Here is a 19,130-nt window from a genome sequence, read left to right as displayed (position 1 = left end):
TAATTCTTCGGTTACTATATTCCATGTTTTCTTCGAATATGTCGTTCATTATTTTCTCGTGGAGTTCTTCAAGTTTATTTTGCCAAAAAATAACAATATTTTTGTTGAATTTGTCTAATAAGTCCGTATTCGATAAATTTGTCAAGTTCTTCGGACATTTTTTCTATACTTTCTTCATCGTCGTCTTCGTTTTCTTGAGTTTTCGTGTCATCTTCATTCGATGCATGTAATGAGATTTTTGATTGAAAGTTTGCACAATCTTTGAAATGGTTAATCTTTATTCTTGAGATGGCATCTGCATTTCTGTTTATTTTTCCTGCACGATGTTCTATTTGTAGAATGATGGTTGATCTGTAACCGGCTAAGCCTAAGAATGAGTTTATTTCTTTGGTGTTCTTTGGTTCCGGGAAGTTTTTGATGCAAGATATTATAGCTGGATTTGTTTTTACACCATTTTTTGTTACAAGGTGGCCCAAATATGCCACTTCTTTTCTTAAAAATTCGCACTTGTCTGACTGTATTTTTAAATTTGCTTTTCGTAACCTTTTAAAAACTCTGTTAGTCGTGACATGTGATCATGAATAGTGGGTGAGTAGATAATTATGTCATCCATATACACTAAGCATCTTTCGTTTTGTATTCCTAAGAGGATGTTGTCCATTACTCTTTGGAAAGTAGATGGAGCATTCATTATTCGGAATGGCATGCGGACAAATTCGTAATGTCCATTTTCGACGGAAAAGGCCGTTTTCTGGATGTCTTGTCGCTCGATTTCAATCTGGTGAAATCCAGATGTTAAATCTAGTGTTGTGAAGTATTGACATCTTCCTAGTTGGTCCAATAGTTCTGATAATTGTGGTAGAGGATAACGGTCTTATACTGTGAGTTCGTTAAGGTTTCGATAATCAATAATATCTCGCCATTTTTGTTTTTCTGACGCATCTAATTTCTTCGGTACGACCCAGACTGGACTCGACCAGGGCGAGACGCTTTTCTGGATTATTCGTTCTTCTAACATTTTATTAATTTGCTTCTTTACCTCTTCCTTATGTATTTGAGGATATCTATAGGATTTAGTGAAGGTAAGTTTAGCGTTGTTTGTTTCGATTTTGTGCTTGATTTCGTTTGGGAAGGTCAGTTTGTCGCCTTCAACATAAAATATATCTGCATATTTAGTACATATATCTAGAATTAGTTCTTGTTCTTCGCAATTTAGATGATCAATTCTTAGTTGTTCTTTAATTATTCGTGTTCTATCTACTACGGGTTCTTCAAAATCATTTCCGTTGTAGGATAGGATTGTCTCAGAATTTTTGAAAGGTGCGATTGAAATGTCTGAAAATTCGATTGTCTTCGGCATAGCATTAGCATTTAGGACAAAAGTTAAGAATTCTCCATTTTCGTCTACATGGACTAATACATGAAGTAATCTAACTTTTTCTATTTCTTGAGCTGATAATATGGCATCTGTATTTGATAAGTTGCATTTTAGTCTGCATATTTGTTCGGTCCGGCTGTTCGGTTCATAGGGTTTTGGTATTTTAAATTCGATTCATGTTTAGAATCTGATTTAATTTTTATTTTAGGTTCGTTTTGTCTTGTTTCTGTAGGGTGTGTCGGTGATTTGTCTCTAGGAGGTGTGTTTGTCTCGTGTCCAACTTTGTGAAGGTTGAGAGTTTTAAAATTTGTATGCAACTGTCGGGATTTGAGATCTATTACGCATTCATAATGATCTAGAAAGTCTAGGCCTATTATGCCATCGAAATCGATGTCTAAATTGAAAATAAAAACTTTGTGAGGATTATTGTTAGTGAAGGGAATCAGGACAGATTCTGTTATTAACAATTTTTGATCGGTTATACCTTGAATAGTAACGTTTTCAGGAAATCTATTATGATAATTACGTGCTGTGTTTTCTTTGAAAACAGTGATTCCAGCGTTTGTGTCGATTAAAAGTTTAAGTGTTGGTACCATCGTTAATGTAATATAAATTTTTGGAACTCATTGTATGAAATGGGGTTACATGAATGTCTGTTCGGGAAAATTAAGAATCCGGATGAAAGTTGTCAAAGTTGAGTGCTTGGATTTATTCTTGGATATTAGTAATATCCGTTGAGTGGTTCGTATGATTTTGATTCTGAAGTGAAAGAAAATCCTGATAATTTTGTGTGTTATTGGTTTCGTAAAATTTATCAGTTTGTGGATTATTTTCTGTATAATATTCTATTTCATAGTTTTCATAGTTATGGGTATTATAATAATTATCTGTATAGTATTCGTCTGTATAATAGTTAAGGTCGATTCAAACACATCAGTCTCGTCACAGTCCCGGCGCCGTACCGGTCCCGTCTGGTCACAGAACTATTCGTTCGTCTATTCGCACACACCCGAAATGCATCAGTCTTCGGCGACCAATCTGTTGAAAAGATGGAAAGTTTCTCGGATAAAGAATTAGCAAATATTATTATTATTTCCTGCCAAATATTATTTTTAAAATTAATGTCCATGTATTTTACATGCGACAAATCATATAAAACAATATATTTTCTCACACATTGTATTAATTGTTCGTCAATAATTTTATTTTGTTCACTTGTGCCGCCCGTCATGTTCCCGGCAAAACCAAAAAATTCGTCGCTGAGATTATAAAATCGGCCGGGCGATAGACGTGTCGAAACCTGACTGCTGTGAAACTGTTCGTCAACTGATGAATGTGAATGCCGGCGACATATTTTAATAAAGAATATTTTGTATGATGGATTGTTCGGTTCGGCGCCGGGACTGTGACGAGACGTGACTGATGTGTTTGAATCGACCTTTAGTCGTCATTTTATCAGGGTATTCGTTTAAAACATGTGCCCGTTGGAAGTTTGGGTTTCTTTGAATAACAGATGAGAAAAAAAATGTGGTGGTATTTAAATGGCAAAAATGTATCAATATAAAAATATCAAATAATATATCAATAAAAATGTATCAAATATATCAAATAAAAATATATCAAGAGAAAATATTCTAAAAATATAGCAAGTAAAAAAAATATGTCAATAAAATAGTATGAAACAAATATGTTAATATCAATAATTTCAAATATTAGATAATCAACTTGTAATTTTTTTGTATCTTGATTAATTGACTTACAGTATAGTCAATTTCGTAAATTATTATAACAAAATTATTAACGAGATGATTCAAAATCCACTTACATAAAGAAAAACATCGGGACGCCTTGTTCTCTCTGCTCAGCTACCAGGGGCTTCACTAGGTGTTCCTTCCGTAGATTACAGGAATGAGGTTGTTCGGAGATGCTTTCTTCTTTAAGGGTCGTCTTGTTCTCTCTGCTCGGCTACCAGGGACTTCACTAGGTGTTCCTTCCGTAGATCACAGGAGTGAGGACTTCCGTAGATTCTTTGTTCCGTTAAGGGATGAGAATCCGCCGCTCCCAGTGAGTATACACGTGTTCTAGTAACGTTAATCGGATCCTACTGACTTTGCGCCAATTGTTAGATCACTAATCACGTATTTGACTTTTTAAAAAAGAACTTTATTTGTTAAAAATTAAATATTACATAATAGTACAAAATTAAATTAATTTAAAATGACTACAATTACTAGACTGGCCGAAGTTGCAGCTAAGAGTGGTTCCGGCATCTGAAAATGCTAATTTATAGGTTTGGTATGAAGTGCTGAATCGCTGTTACCATGAATATTGGCCGACGCCGACGGTTCGTACAAAGTTCTACTGCGTGTTCAGCGGTTTACATATATGGGAATGGGATGATGAAATCTGAAGTCGACGAACTTAAGCTAGTTCAAGGTTAATATTTTTATATATATAACAGCTCCCCTTATTATTGAAAAGTCAATGCCATTGCTTTGACTTTTACAGAGTAATTGGTGTTTCTGCTTCGCTTTCTTGTTGGACATTGGGTCTTCTTCTGAAGGAGGTTAAGCTTTGAAGTTTCTGTCTAATGGAATTTCTGAATTTCTGCGTGGTAGTGAAGTTTATATAATATTATATATATATATATATATATATATACATATATATATATATATATATATATATATATATATATATATATATATATATATATATAATATATGGGCGATTCCTAGTTAAATGTAACTTTTACGTCCCTCTAGGCAAATAACTGATATTTCTTAATTCTATGGTTTAAAGCTTTACAAAAATAAACTTTCTAACATTTATCTAAATAAGTGATAAAGTATATGAATAGTTTAGTAAATAGTGCACAAAAATATTTTTAATCTCTTAATATTTCAAGACCGTCCCTGTCCCGATCGTTCATTTTTGACTTTGTACTGTTGAAAAACTAACAACATGTACCCGGAACAATAAATTATTATTTTTTTTTTAATCTTCATTAGTACTTAATATGTCCATAACTTTATTATAATTTTAATTTTAAAAGAAAGTTAAATATTTTCTATAATATCTTGTCCCGAAGTTCTAATTCAAGACCGTCACACAGATATATTTTACACACTACGACTGCATATTTTCCACCAATCTGAAAGTTACTATCACGTGATATACGTCGGATCTAGACCGCATTCGACGACTGCAACGTTTTAATTACATTGATAACTTAGCGTGGTTTTTCTAGTATCAAGACCGTCCACATATCTTCATAAAATACGGTAAGTTATAAAAATAAGTTTTTGCGTTTTTACAAATTATAGTTATTGCTTCTTGGTTAAAATATAACATCAACCCATTGGCCACGCATTTTAAGGTTATGATGCATATATTTTGTAAAATTTTCCAGACCGTCGCATAGTGTCATGATATTTCTTTGTGACGGTCTTGAACTCTACGGGACGGTCTTGAATAATAAGTGTATTAACAACTTGTTTTGTTTTAGTAGATATAAATATTATATCCAAATAATGCATGAAAAGCTAACAATTCTTAAGGCAAAATTAAAAGAAGACAGAGAAAGTGCATACGAAAAAAACTTACAGAAAAAAAAGAGAAAAAAAGAAATGCATGCGTACTGAAAAAACACAAATAAACATAAATAAGGGTATAATACACGACAATAATTTAGCACCACCTGAGAAACAGGTGAAATCGTTAACACAGACCTCAAAAGCATGTCCGAAAATTATTATTTTGCAACACGTTGTGGTTGAACCTCAAATGAAATTAGTTGTGTACCTCTACTTTATCAATAAAGATACAATGTCAGCTGATATGCAATCATTTTGCACGGTTTCAAGCTTCTTAGACTATTCGCCTTGTGCAATATGGGCACATATAGATCCAAGTTTAAAATTTTTAAAAAGAGAATTACCCTTAGTTGATACGTTACACTTCAGATCTGATGGTCCTATTACACAGTATAGAAACAAGAAAAATTTTATTCTACTTTCCAAAGTTGTTTATGACTATGGATTCAAAACTGTTTCTTGGTCGTTTTCGGAAGCAGGACATGGAAAAAGTCAGGCTGACGGTGTGGGCAGTACCGTAAAACGTACAGCAGATCACTTTGTCAGTTATGGAAATGATGTTATAGACTGTGAAACAATCTTAGAGGCCACAAAGAATCTAAAAGTACTTATGTTCGAAATTAAAGAAAGTTGCTTCAAGGCGGAGAAGTGAGCGACATGTTGCTCAAAATTATTAAATAACCAATAGTACTATGTATCGCATTTTTACATGTTTCTTGGCAACCGGAGCTTACACGTGACGACCTGGAGCCGGTCCCCAACGAAGAACTAGTGCCCGTGATGATCGCTTCATCCTCTTACAAAGTCTACGAGATCGTCGTACCCAGCTGTACAAATCCGAAATCAACTTCAGTACGTTCGGAAGACTAACGTAAGTGAACGAACAGTTAGACGAAGGCCTGGAGAAACAAATTTAAGCAATCGCAGACATGCAACAGGCGTAAAACTTCTCAGACACCATCGAGTTGCGCGGCTTCAGTTTGCCAGAAACCATGCTCAGTTTACTGTAAATAATTGGAGCACGTTTTATTTACCGATGAGTCCAGGTTTACCTTGCGGTCTTCAGATAGCCGTAAGAGAGTAGGGCGGAGATCACATGAGCGTTTTGCAGAATGTACCTTCAGTCCTAGGATAGGCTATCAAGGAGGCTTAATGGTGTGGGCTGGAATTTCTCTAGAGGCACGTACAGAATTGTACATCGTTCCGAGAGGCTCCATAACAACTGCCAGGTACATTGATGAAATTGTCCAAGATTTTATTGTATGTTATGCTGGTTTTGTTGGAAATGACTTTGTTCTGATGCATGATAATGATAGGGCTCACAGTGCGAGAATAACTAATCGTTTATAAATTAAGTAAACATTCCTGTAATGGATGGACCAGCATTGAGTCCAGACGCAAACCCAATCCCTTTAACCTTTAATCGTTTACAAGAAGTCCTTTTAGAGGAATGGGAACTTATTCCTCAACAGGACATTTCTCATTTGATTTTAAGCATACCAAGAAGAATTCAGGCAATAATTCGAGCACGTGGAGGAAACATTCATTATTAAAATCAGTTTGTACGGGCACATAATTTAAATTTTCATTAATTGAGCGTCATTTTGTTACATTTACTTACGGTTTTTTCCTCAATTTTTAAATTGATATCTACTGAAACAGTCCTTTGTTCAAAAGTAAAATTTTTATTAGAAATTACTTAAAACAGTTTGTTTCGTTTGGGTTTACATTATTCTAATAACAAAAGTTTAAAGATAATTAAATTTTTAAGTTTTTATTTTTAAAAATTATATATATATATATATATATATATATATATATATATATATATATATATATATATATATATATATATATATATATATTATATCTATTAGGTATAGTATTACCTTGGTAGCAGCAGCTACCAAACTGAGAGTCACGCAGAGAAGAATGGAGCGGTCCATGTTAGGAATAACTCTGCGAGACAGAATAACCAACAAGACATCAGGAGAAGATGTAGCAGTCACAACTGCTAACATATAATTAATTAATATAATTTATTATTAAAATCCTAAAACCCCTCAGAATCCCGTTTATGAAACGTTTATGGGCAATAGACGAGACGATCCGCAAGTGTAACAACTACAGGTCAAGAGGCGCTCGGCTAAAGTCAGTTTTGGCCAACAACTCACACAGAGAGGTGTATTTCTCCAAGCCTTAACCGGCATTTTTTGTCTTAAAATCGGGTAGAAAATCTGGGATTGGATTTAATCCAACCCATTCATTGTTAGGGAAGGGGTTCATGATTTTTGTATAGCGTTTTTTTAAAAGGGAAGGGAAGAAATTTGAGTTTTGTTAGTTGTTAATATTATAAATATATTTGCTATAAGTAGTTTTGCTTTTATTTCAGTTCCTGCTTACAGTTATAATATAGCAGAACAAGGTCAATAGTGTCTTTTCAGTTTTTAAACATTATTACAGGGTATTATATCAATAGTACTTTATTCCTTGTTGTTCATAACTTCATTTATTTTTTCGTTAATTTCCTTCAGAAATTAGCTGGCGCCCATTTCAGTATTTTCCTAGGCATCTCTGTATATTCTCTTATCTTACCCCTTTTATAGTTCCAGATTTTCAGGTGCATTATTATATTGTATTCTTTTGGTTAAAAGATCTCTTTTCCCCTTATCTCAAAGCCAAATTCTAGTGTAGTGAGGCTAGCCCGAATTCTTGCTTGAGGTTTTGTGTCTCTGTGTTCTTTTGAGCTAAGCCATTCTTTTTATTATAACTTCTTTGCTAGTTCTTCTCTAATTTATCATATCCTTCTCCATATACCACCCCCTAAATTTTATTTAGGTTTCAAAGAACCGGAGTGACTGACATCATCGAGAAGATAGCCAGACTAAAATGGAGATGGACAGGACACATAGCCAGAATGACAGATGGGCGATGGACAAAGAGGTTATTGGAATGGAGGCCAAGGGAAGACAAGAGAAGCGTCGGTCGACCACCTACAAGATGGACTGACGATTTAAGAAGACTCAATAAAAACTGGATGAGAGCGGCGCAAGATAGACGGGGTTGGAAACATGAGGAAGAGGCCTATGTTCAGCAGTGGACTCTTGAGGCTGGATGATGATAGTATTACCTTTACATTGTTATCAATTAAGATCTAACGTTCTGTCGTTTTAAGTTGGTAGTAATTAATTCACAACCAATTCTTTTGTTTCTGATAAAAATATTTATAACCTAAATCAAAAGCCAAGTCATACAACGAACTTTGACAATGCACAAGAAGAATGCGGAGTGATTCACTGCAATAAGCGAATCAGAGAGCTCTAAGTAAGAGCGGCACGGCAAATAGAAAGGTCTTAATGATGAGGATACTACTTCATTAATGTCATAATGACGCTAATTAATATTTTTCGCATATCTCTAAATTCATATATATATATATATATATATATATATATATATATATATATATATATATATATATATATATATGTTTTCTTTTCACATAATTTCACATTTTTTTTTGTATTTTTTTAATCAATTCGCAATTCAAAATTATCATTATAAAGCATACTTACATTTGCAATCAGGTTCGAGTTCTTCCAATTGTTCAAAAGCGTCCAAAAGTTCTTCTTTTGCAAGTTTTTTTATTGAAGGGTTACTTAAAACCCAGCTGAAAAAAACATAATCATCACAAAAATAAGAACCACTGTCTTCAACTGACTGATTCTCTCGAAAGTAATTTCAAAATTGTTCAAAGGTTGTGTGCATAAATGTAACAAAGATCATTGCTGAAAGTTTGTTTACACACAAATCATGTATATATTCTTCTACCAAATTAACCAAATTAACTTCAGTTCATTAACTCATAATAATATATATAGTAAAATTCCACTATTTGGAAGAGTGATTTCATCGTTTAAACGCCGAATGTCCTTAAATTTAAATGTAATGAGCGGCCCCCGAAAACTACCCCTTTAATTTGCGTTTTCTCATTAGAAATCATAGAATGTATAATTAGTACATTTATTTGTGCTTCTCTATAGCAGACTACAAGATGCCGTACAGTGTAGCCGATTCTTGTTCACAAGTAGCAGTTATGGTCATACAAACCTGAATTCTTCGACGCAGCGATTATTACCGACATAAAAATTCCAAAAAAATTAGTTTTTTCAATAGTAAAAATTGAGCACAAAATTGTATTGAAATAAATTTTATTTACATGTTCAGTTTTCTTACATATTTAAGTGTATAAAATAAAAATTTATATGCTACATTTCATTCCCATTCCGTTTCAAAAACTTGGCAACTTGGGAATTTGTAAAGCATCGTAGCGGTAATACCACCGCACCTGCCGAAGCAAGAAACGTTCATTTACATAGGCGGTGGTGGCGGGAGTGCTTCTGTTGCCTTTTGTGATTACTTATATTTTTTCCGGTTGAAGTTTGTGGTGATAATCCTAGTCTTATTGGAGTTTTTCGTTTTATAGTAAATTTTTAATTATATTCTGTGATTATTAAAATATAATGGACGAACAACCGAGTTATTCCAAGAGAAGACAGCAAAATTTTAACGTCAGAAGAGAAGGTGTGGAGAAGAAAATATTTTTAAGAAATACGCACAATTCGCAACATTGAACAGAAAACATTATTTGGATGAAACCTGGATTAACGAAGGTCATACAGTTGGAAAAGATTGGCAAGATTTAAATGTCAAAGGTAAACGCGAAGCATTTATAGAAGGCTATTTTACAGGATTAAAAGCTCCATCAGGAAGGGGACGACGTTTAATCATTATCCATATAGGAAGTGATACAGGGTTCCTTGATGATGGTTTGCTTCAATATGAGTCAAGAAAAACAGGAGATTATCATGAAGAAATGACTTCCGTGGTTTAAGAGAATCTTAACAAAATTAGAACCTGGTCAGGTCACGTCACAATAGACGTTTTAGCGTAACTTCCATCAATAAGCTTTCTGCAAATTTATTTGTAACAATAAAACACTAAAAACTTTGTTTTCGAAACTTCCATAAAATTTATTATAAAATCTTATCACTACAGCTGTTTCGGCAGAGTACCTTTCTCAAGTGATCTATTTTTGGTATGCATTTACACAGTATAGTGTTTAACCAAACAGGTTGAGGAGGGGAGAACTGTTTGTCTCAAGTTGGTTAAAGACTATAAAGTGGTTTCGTTAAAGATTATAAAGTGTAAATGCATATCAAGAATAGATCACTTGAGAAAGGCACTCTGCCGAAACAGCTGTAGTAATAAGATTTTATAATAAATTTTGTGTAAGTTTCGAAAATAAAGTTTTCAGTGTTTTATTGTTAAATAAAGTGAATTTCCATCAAGTAACGGTCGAATTCATCAATTATAGCTTTTTGCTTATGGCATTCTGTATTTTTAGGGAAATGTAGGGAATAAGCACAAAATATATTCAAATGTTTAATTTACTGACGTTTCGATCTCTATAAAGAGATCGTTTTCAAATATATAAATGATAGATATATTTATTTTTTATAGCTTGTGGAATTCTGTATTTTTAGGGAGAATTTTGAAAATAAGCCACAATATATCTATTTACTTGGTTAATTTACTGACGTTTCGATCTCTATTCCAGTGACCGTTTTTAAAGTTAGAAAAAAAAGAAAATAAATAATATAAGATTATATAAATTATATTATATAAATATATAAAAATAAACAAATAAAATAAATGTACCTATCGTATATATTTCTGAAAACGGTCTTTGGATGTAGAGATCGAAACGTCAGTAAAACCTGTAAATAAATTTATATTGTGGCCTATTTCGAACAAATAATATTTAAAAAATATAATATAATTAACGTTAAAATAAAAATGAGTGTACGCCACTAGATTTTCATACGTCTTTCCCCACTTCTCTGCCTTTAAACGATGAAATCACTCTTCCAAATAGTGGAATTATAGTATAGCAGTTTATGATAAGCGATTTAATGGATCAATATACACCACATTAATATGAATGCAATAGTTCACCAGGCTGTAGCTTATTTGATTATAAATTAACCGAATTATCTTTGTTGTTTCCAAACAAGTTTAGTTTAGACATTTAATTAGTTAAAATGGCTTGTCCAAAAATCTTAATAATTTAATTCAATAACATATAATTCGAAGAAACAGACCATAACCATCATTGGCATCACAGCTCGTTATGAGCCATAACCTTCTTCAAAACAATCTTCCATTCGTCCTGTCTCTGGCAACTCTTCTTCATGCTTTAACTCCGATGGATTTTAGACAACAGTCACACATGTGATAATACTTATGTATGTCCAAAGTTATGGTAGGGATATTTTTTGCATAGACATATGCGATCATGTGATTCGAAGTAAATAAGTTTTGCTAGATTTGACTAGTCCTGAAAACCCAATACATTTAACTGCTATTTCAGTTTGAGGCTCATATGCAGCACTTTTACAATCTTATAAACGTCTTTTCAAGCAAGACTATCCTTTTTTGTGTTCATACATTTTTTTACACCATTCTAAATTATTGCTACAAAAACAAGTCTTATACAACAAGTCTTTCTCGTTGTATTATACTCGTCAAACAACATTATATGTGCCTTACTATGGCAACTAAATAATTTTAATTATTAACATTAAAATTGGATATTTATACTAAAATATCCCAAAACGCGTGTCGTAAAAATAATTTCGCATTATTTTAATAAGCGTCTCATAAGAATGTACAACAAATATATGAATATACAGAAATCTTGGTATCTCATTCTCTCATTGTGTGCATTGGAATTGAAACATTCAAAAATAGCCATTGTTTAAAAAATAATTTGTAACTCCTTAGTTTAATAACAGTTTAAAATGAATAGACAAATGGAATTAAACAGAAATATTCATACTACATATAAAATGAAATAGGATATACAATTATCAATAATAATATGCAAATTTTTAACATTTTTTTGTATGCTCCTTAATTAAAAATACATAAAACTCTATTGGTGTTATTTACTTTAATAAAACATGTAGAAAATATAAAATAAAGAGCTCGACATACCGCAAATAGAACCAGGCACTAGAATCAGCAGGATCAGTAAACACGGCACTTTTGACTAGATCTAGTTCAAAATCAACACAGTCTTTGTCCAAGTTTCTTAATGTACTTCTATAATGCCAAGAAGAATAATTTGAAAAGTTTACATTTAATCTTTCATTAGAAAATTTAAGCTCGTGGTCTAGAGTTATACCAATTTTATTTACAAGTAGTCTTCGATAATCCCACACATGAACTAAAAAATATTAGAAATCGTTAAAAATCCTGTTTTAAATTAATGTTTTATTAAGTAGTTAATACATTTTTAAGCTAATGTTTATTTTTTTGAAATAATTGAAAAGCTTAGTTCTGAAACTATTTTCTTGTAGGATTTCTGTTATCTACTTTATTTAATGGAAATATTTAATGTTTTGATTTCCACGTAGGAAATCGTTCTCAAAATACTGATTTTCTCAAGAAATCAGTATGTGAAAAATCAAAACATCAAGTACCATATACTTTCAATTAGAAGTGTAGTTTATTCCCATTAAATAGATTATTTTAAAAGGCATTTGCACAACACATTTTTATAAACCTGTAATCCCTATTAGCACATTAATGTCATATTTTAAAAAAATATAAACTGTACTTGTCTTTCCTTGATCTTCAGGAACTTGATGCTATTTTTCTTTAATTTATTTCAACAGTATTTGTTTCTTACACTTTAAACATCACATCTTTAAAACATTTCAGTTCCACTATTAACATCAACTGTCAACTTATTAACATGAACTAGTACTTTGCTGGTTGATAAATGTCGATAAATGAGATACGCAGTTTTTGCTCCCTCTTACATATGTCTGCCTTTATTACCTATTTCTTGCAATACCATATAATCCCTCATTTTGTTACACAAATGGGACAATATTCTTGTCCAATGTCCAGGACATTATACCAAGTGCTGGATGTTAAAAGATAAGAAAAAAAGGGGCAAGAATAGTAGAAAAAATGTGCTGGAACATGAAAGGAAGTCCTAATACAATTCGGAGGAATACGGCAGGTATTATTAGAGATACCGCTATTGAAATACTTGGAAAAACCTAAGGAAAGAAGTTTGAAAATAAACGGATCTGGTGGTGCTTAAAAGAATTTCAAGAAATAATAAAGGAAAAGAGAAAATTTTATAAACAGTGGCAAGAAAATAGATTGGATGCAGATCTTCACAACTATACAGTCATTAAAAAGAAAGTAAAAGTGCCAGTAACGAAAGCTAAAGTAGCATCATATACAAATCTATATGATCAACTTGACACCAGGAAAGATAATATAAAGATATATAAAATAACCAAACATAGAGTAAAGAAACGAAAGATTTTAATCAGATTGGACTATCTCAGATGAGAATAATAAAATATTAGTTCATGAAAACGATGTCAAAAAGCGACGTAGACAAATAATTTGACAGTTTAGAAAAATGACTAGCAACGAAGCAAAATGGTGCAAAAGTATTTTGTCAGTTGATTAAATGAACAATTTGACAGAAAATCCGTTATGCTAACGGAGACAGTAACAACAATAGTCACCAAAATAAAAAAGAGATTCATTATCATGGTGCTACAGCCCTAAAGACCTCGACCTTCTCAAGCTTTCTGCGCCAGTCTGATCTGTCCCTTGTTTGGATTTTCCAGTTGGCAACAGTGATCTTCTCAGCATCATGTGTTACTCCGTCTATCCACCTCAGCTTTAGTCTAGCCCACTAGCCCACTAGTTGCATTGTTATAATATTTTTTATCATGTTCGATTCCGCGGCCCTGGCTACATGTCCTGCCCCCTGCAGAAGGTTTAAGTTGATTATAATGGTAAAATATTTTCACGAAACTTATATTTCCGTTCTCAGAGACTGAATATATTGTGTAGTTGGAGGAAGTTGTTCAACCACTTCAAAAAAGAAAGGAGATAAAGCAGTTGGATGACATTTCTGGGGAAGTGTGGACAGCTTTATGAGAAATAGGAAAAAGTTGGCTGACAGGTTTATTTAGCGGAATTATGAAAGTGGGACAAATACCAGACCAATGGAGAAGCAGTACATTAATAAAATTAAGAAGCTGTTTTGTTGTGGCATGTATAAGTTAAATACTATGTATTTATGGGAATAAACCACAATTAATTGTAATGACAATTACATTTTACCTAAAAATTTGACGTTTCGATTTCCACTCCGGAAATCATTTTAAAAAAAAAAAGATTATTAAATAATTTTGTGGAAAAACTGTGTATACCGCCAAAATTGTTGACAAGGTTACGTCATAAAAATTGAGGTTGATTTATTTTTGGACACGGTGTTATACATATTTGGCCCATGGAAATTTCAAACTCTGATTATTAGAAGTGTTCGGTATTGTTAATATGTACTGTAAACGTTTGCCTGTGTGTAGAATGTTCCTGTTTAGTGAACGTGTGTTGTGTGTTGCATATGTGTTATGTATGATAGAGGATGATGTGTATACAGGGTTTCTTATTCCGCTATTCTTTGTATATTCTTGTTGGTGATTTCTTCTTTTAGTATTGGCAACCAGTAGCCTGTTACATTGTGCTGATAGGTTTGCTACACATTTTTCTTCATTGGGTAGGATGAGGGCTGCTTCTTTGATTTTTACTTTTTCATGTCATGTTTCTTTCATGACTATTGTTGCATTTTTCTATTGTACTCTATATATATATATATATATATATATATATATATATATATATATATATATATATATATATATATATATTATTGTGATATTTAAAGTCTTGGTGCGCCAAGCAATAAATAGCTAATTAATTTTTTTGATTAATTAAAATTATTTAAATGATATGATTATGACTCTATCACAATTTTTAATTCTTTTATCTCAGGGTTAAATTCGTGCTTCAATATCTATGCAATTACATGTGAAAGGTAAGGTCCAGAGAATACCGGAATAATAAAAAACACATATGATCTAACACTATATATTGAAATAAAAATAATGAAATAATTCACACTCAAAAGTTTTCAATAAACAAATCTCATATAAGGATTCTCAAAATTTTGTTCTCCGTACGTGAACAATCAAAATTTATGGTACAAACAATATTAATTGAAATCTCAAAATCCCAAACTATTCTAACTCTCCTAATCAAAATATTTATATCCTTTCTAAATTACATGTAAAAATTGTGTTATCAATAAAAGAAAAAAACTGCAGAAAACAAAAATATCTCTCTCTGATGATGAGTGGTCCAAATCCTTGTTCCTTGTAGACTGTATTATCTCCTCTCAACCGCTCCCTATGTAATCAGCAATCTTACACAGATTGTTGCAAGTATATCGTCCTTAATGATCTCCTTCAAAAGCACAAATCATTCAAATTATGATAGCCTTTCTCCTCTCGATAAACTGAATCTCTCGTTGGCCCGAGTGAAAAATGACTCTTGGAATATCTTCTCTTTACGATAAACTGAATCTCTCGTTGGCCTGAACAGTGACTCTTGGAATATAAGTAGAGAAATATGACTTACAATATTTTTCTGCTTCAGCTTCTGTCAGATACACTAACTCCACAAAAACTCACTAACATTCAACACTACTGCTTGCTACATTTCAGGAACCGCCAGAGAACAATCACTGTTCCTCTTACAGATTTGGAAAACCAACTGACTATATCTTTTCTCTCTCCTCAATCTCGCTAAACTTTCTCCCACACACTTATCCCACCTTTTTCAATCTCCGCCAATCACAACTCGTCACAATTCCCCCATTTCTTCATTTCGATAACAAACAAATTTTTACCTATACTTATAAATTTCCTAAAACTTATTTACAAATAATATTTTTCTATAATTCTTAAAAACTAACAAAAACCACTTTCTATAATCCCTTCTATTGTCTTTAATCACTGCATTAATGTATTTTGAAAAAACCCCGTTCAATTGTCTGTGGCTTTCACTTAAACTTATGCGGGTCACTCAAGTATAACAAAGAAATAATTTATGCAAAGCTTACACTATGTTTAGTACAGGTAATTCAAGAAATTAATAACTCTCCTTCTTCGAAATGTTTGTTGGATATTATCCTACTTATCTGAATTATTTTAATGTTATTGAATTTTGAAACATTTTAAACAAACCAATATTTTTCTCGATTTTACATATCATAACAAATCCCCGCCATTTGATCTGCCGAAAACTCTTTGTTAAATTTTAAAAATGACAAAAGTTTTCTAGGATCAAATTATTTCACTATGTTATTAAAATCTACTTATGATACTGACAAATGTCGTGAATGTTAAAATACCCCGTATATTGCCTGTCTTTATACGGGATTGGATATATTTTCGTTTTAAATTTTTCCAAGTATTTTCCCTTAAAAGAAAGTTCATAATTTTTAACCACTTGATTTACTTTATTAACAAAATCTCCATGGTTTCCTAAAATCTTCTCTATTTCCTTCTCCATGTTTTTTCCACAATTTATTTTTCTTTCATCCACCTTTTGTTCACATGTGTTCACTGTCCATAATACTTCTTCACAAAATTCTGGATTCTCGTCCATCAGTGCCATTTTTTCTTCTGTTTTCTTTTTATCCTCTAATTCCCTTTGGTATTCCGAGCACCATGTTTCTATTCCTTTCACTTCTCTGATGATACCTTCTTTTTCTTCCTGCTTCCATTCTGTTTTATCGTCGGTTGCCAACAATTCTTCTGTACCTTCTATTTCTTGTTTTTCTCTGGTCTCCATCTTATTTTCCTGCTTTCTTTTCGAACTCTTCTTCTTTTTCTTCCTTCTCTTTTTCTTTTCTGTTAGATCTTGTTCTTGTACTTTCGGTTTATCCTCTACAGTCATATCGATTTCTTTGCGTTTTTCCTGTGCATTGATCCTTCCAGAATTTGTTTTCCTATCTGTTTGCTTTTCTTCTCCTGTGTTGTCTGGTTCTGCTCTGATTTCCAGTTTATTTTCCGAAAAATTTATGGTGATATCTTTTTTCCTCAATTCATCAATTCCCGCTATCATATCATGATTTAAATCTTCAATCACCACACATTTCATAATATGGAATTTGTTTCCCACTCTTATCTGTACTCCCAAGCCTTCGTTTACTGTCGTCAAATTTTTATTGTTTGCACCCACTAAATCAACCCTAGGAATCTTATACACAAATCTGTCCAAATTTAATTCTTTTACTAGTTTTTTATTGATTAGCGATATCTCCGATCCAGAATCAATCACAATTTTAATCGCTTTATGTTTTATAAATGCATCTAAAAATATTAGATTAGAATTAGAAATTTGTCTGTCGTTTCCTATTGCTACATGATTCATCTCCCTTCTATTTTGTTGTTGGAAGCTCTGGTTATTTCTATCGTCCCTTTGTTCGTTAGTATTCCTATTCGGAGGATTTTGTGCATCTCTATTCCTGCTGTGATTTTCATATGTTCTCTGTTGTGTGTCATTCCTGTTATCGTAATTTTGTTGTCTATTGTAATTATTGTAATTTCTCGGCCTATATTCGTTTGTTGATCTGGGATGTCGGTTTCTCTGGTCATAATTTGATGAATACCTTCTTTCCGCTCCATTATATTGGTCATGTTGTCTTCTATTTCTCATTTCTTTTCTTTTCGCTTCTTTTAATTGAAGGAATTGGCACAAACTATCAATATCTTGATAGTTTCTCAAAATCACGTGATCTTCCAACGTTTCCTCAAAATGTCTGCTGATCATTTCTACCAGCTGTTCGGTAGAATATTTGTATTCTAGATATTTTGAATTGTTATATATCTGAAAAGCATATCTTTCTTCAGATATTCCCATTTTTTCGTGATATTTTCCATTCTGTAGCTCTTGGTTGATTTCTCTCTGTTTATTTTTCCCCCAGAAATAGTTGAGAAATTTATTTTCAAAATCTGTCCAATTTTCAAACTCATCTTCCTTGCTTTCATACCATAACGCTGCTCCTTCTTTCAAATGGTTTCTAATTGTTTCTTTGCAATCGTCAAAATATCTAATATGTTGTAATTTGGTTTTCAAATTTTTAACAAACGGTACTGGGTGTGTTTTCCGAATATCTTCAAAAGCACAAATCATTCAAATTATGATAGCCTTTCTCCTCTCGATAAACTGAATCTCTCGTTGGCCCGAGTGAAAAATGACTCTTGGAATATCTTCTCTTTACGATAAACTGAATCTCTCGTTGGCCTGAACAGTGACTCTTGGAATATAAGTAGAGAAATATGACTTACAATATTTTGCTGCTTCAGCTTCTGTCAGATACACTAACTCCACAAAAACTCACTAACATTCAACACTACTGCTTGCTACATTTCAGGAACCGCCAGAGAACAATCACTGTTCCTCTTACAGATTTGGAAAACCAACTGACTATATCTTTTCTCTCTCCTCAATCTCGCTAAACTTTCTCCCACACACTTATCCCACCTTTTTCAATCTCCGCCAATCACAACTCGTCACAATTCCCCCATTTCTTCATTTCGATAACAAACAAATTTTTACCTATACTTATAAATTTCCTAAAACTTATTAACAAATAATATTTTTCTATAATTCTTAAAAACTAACAAAAACCACTTTCTATAATCCCTTCTATTGTCTTTAATCACTGCATTAATGTATTTTGAAAAAACCCCGTTCAATTGTCTGTGGCTTTCACTTAAACTTATGCGGGTCACTCAAGTATAACAAAGAAATAATTTATGCAAAGCTTACACTATGTTTAGTACAGGTAATTCAAGAAATTAATAACTCTCCTTCTTCGAAATGTTTGTTGGATATTATCCTACTTATCTGAATTATTTTAATGTTATTGAATTTTGAAACATTTTAAACAAACCAATATTTTTCTCGATTTTACATATCATAACAATATATATATATATATATATATACTCTATATATGTTCATTGTCCCAGCTTGTTTGCATATTTCATGCTCGTTTATCTTCACACTTAGTGGTCTTGCAATTTCTTTCACATATAAGTTGTTGCATTCACAGATTTGGTTGTGGACAGGACAGATAGAAATGTTGTATATATATATATATATATATATATATATATATATATATATATATATATATATAT

At 32.2% G+C, this 19,130-nt stretch overlaps 1 protein-coding gene across 1 annotated transcript in view; it reads right to left on the bottom strand.

Moving 5' to 3' along the window:
• RabGGTa (Rab geranylgeranyltransferase subunit alpha) overlaps positions 1-19,130 on the bottom strand; it is an 87,916-nt gene that overhangs the window by 21,667 nt on the left and 47,119 nt on the right. The window contains exons 4-5 of the mRNA XM_072540491.1: positions 12,034-12,265; positions 8,550-8,644 (exon numbers count right to left, since the gene is read on the bottom strand). Of these exons, the coding sequence (XP_072396592.1) occupies positions 8,550-8,644; positions 12,034-12,265 (327 nt within the window). The remainder of the gene's footprint in view (positions 1-8,549; positions 8,645-12,033; positions 12,266-19,130) is intronic.

This window comes from Diabrotica undecimpunctata, chromosome 8, assembly GCF_040954645.1.
Source record: "Diabrotica undecimpunctata isolate CICGRU chromosome 8, icDiaUnde3, whole genome shotgun sequence".
Classification (NCBI taxonomy): Eukaryota; Metazoa; Arthropoda; class Insecta; order Coleoptera; family Chrysomelidae; genus Diabrotica; species Diabrotica undecimpunctata.
The sequence above is the reverse complement of the archived record's forward strand: the minus strand, read 5'-3'. Positions and strand labels throughout refer to the sequence as shown.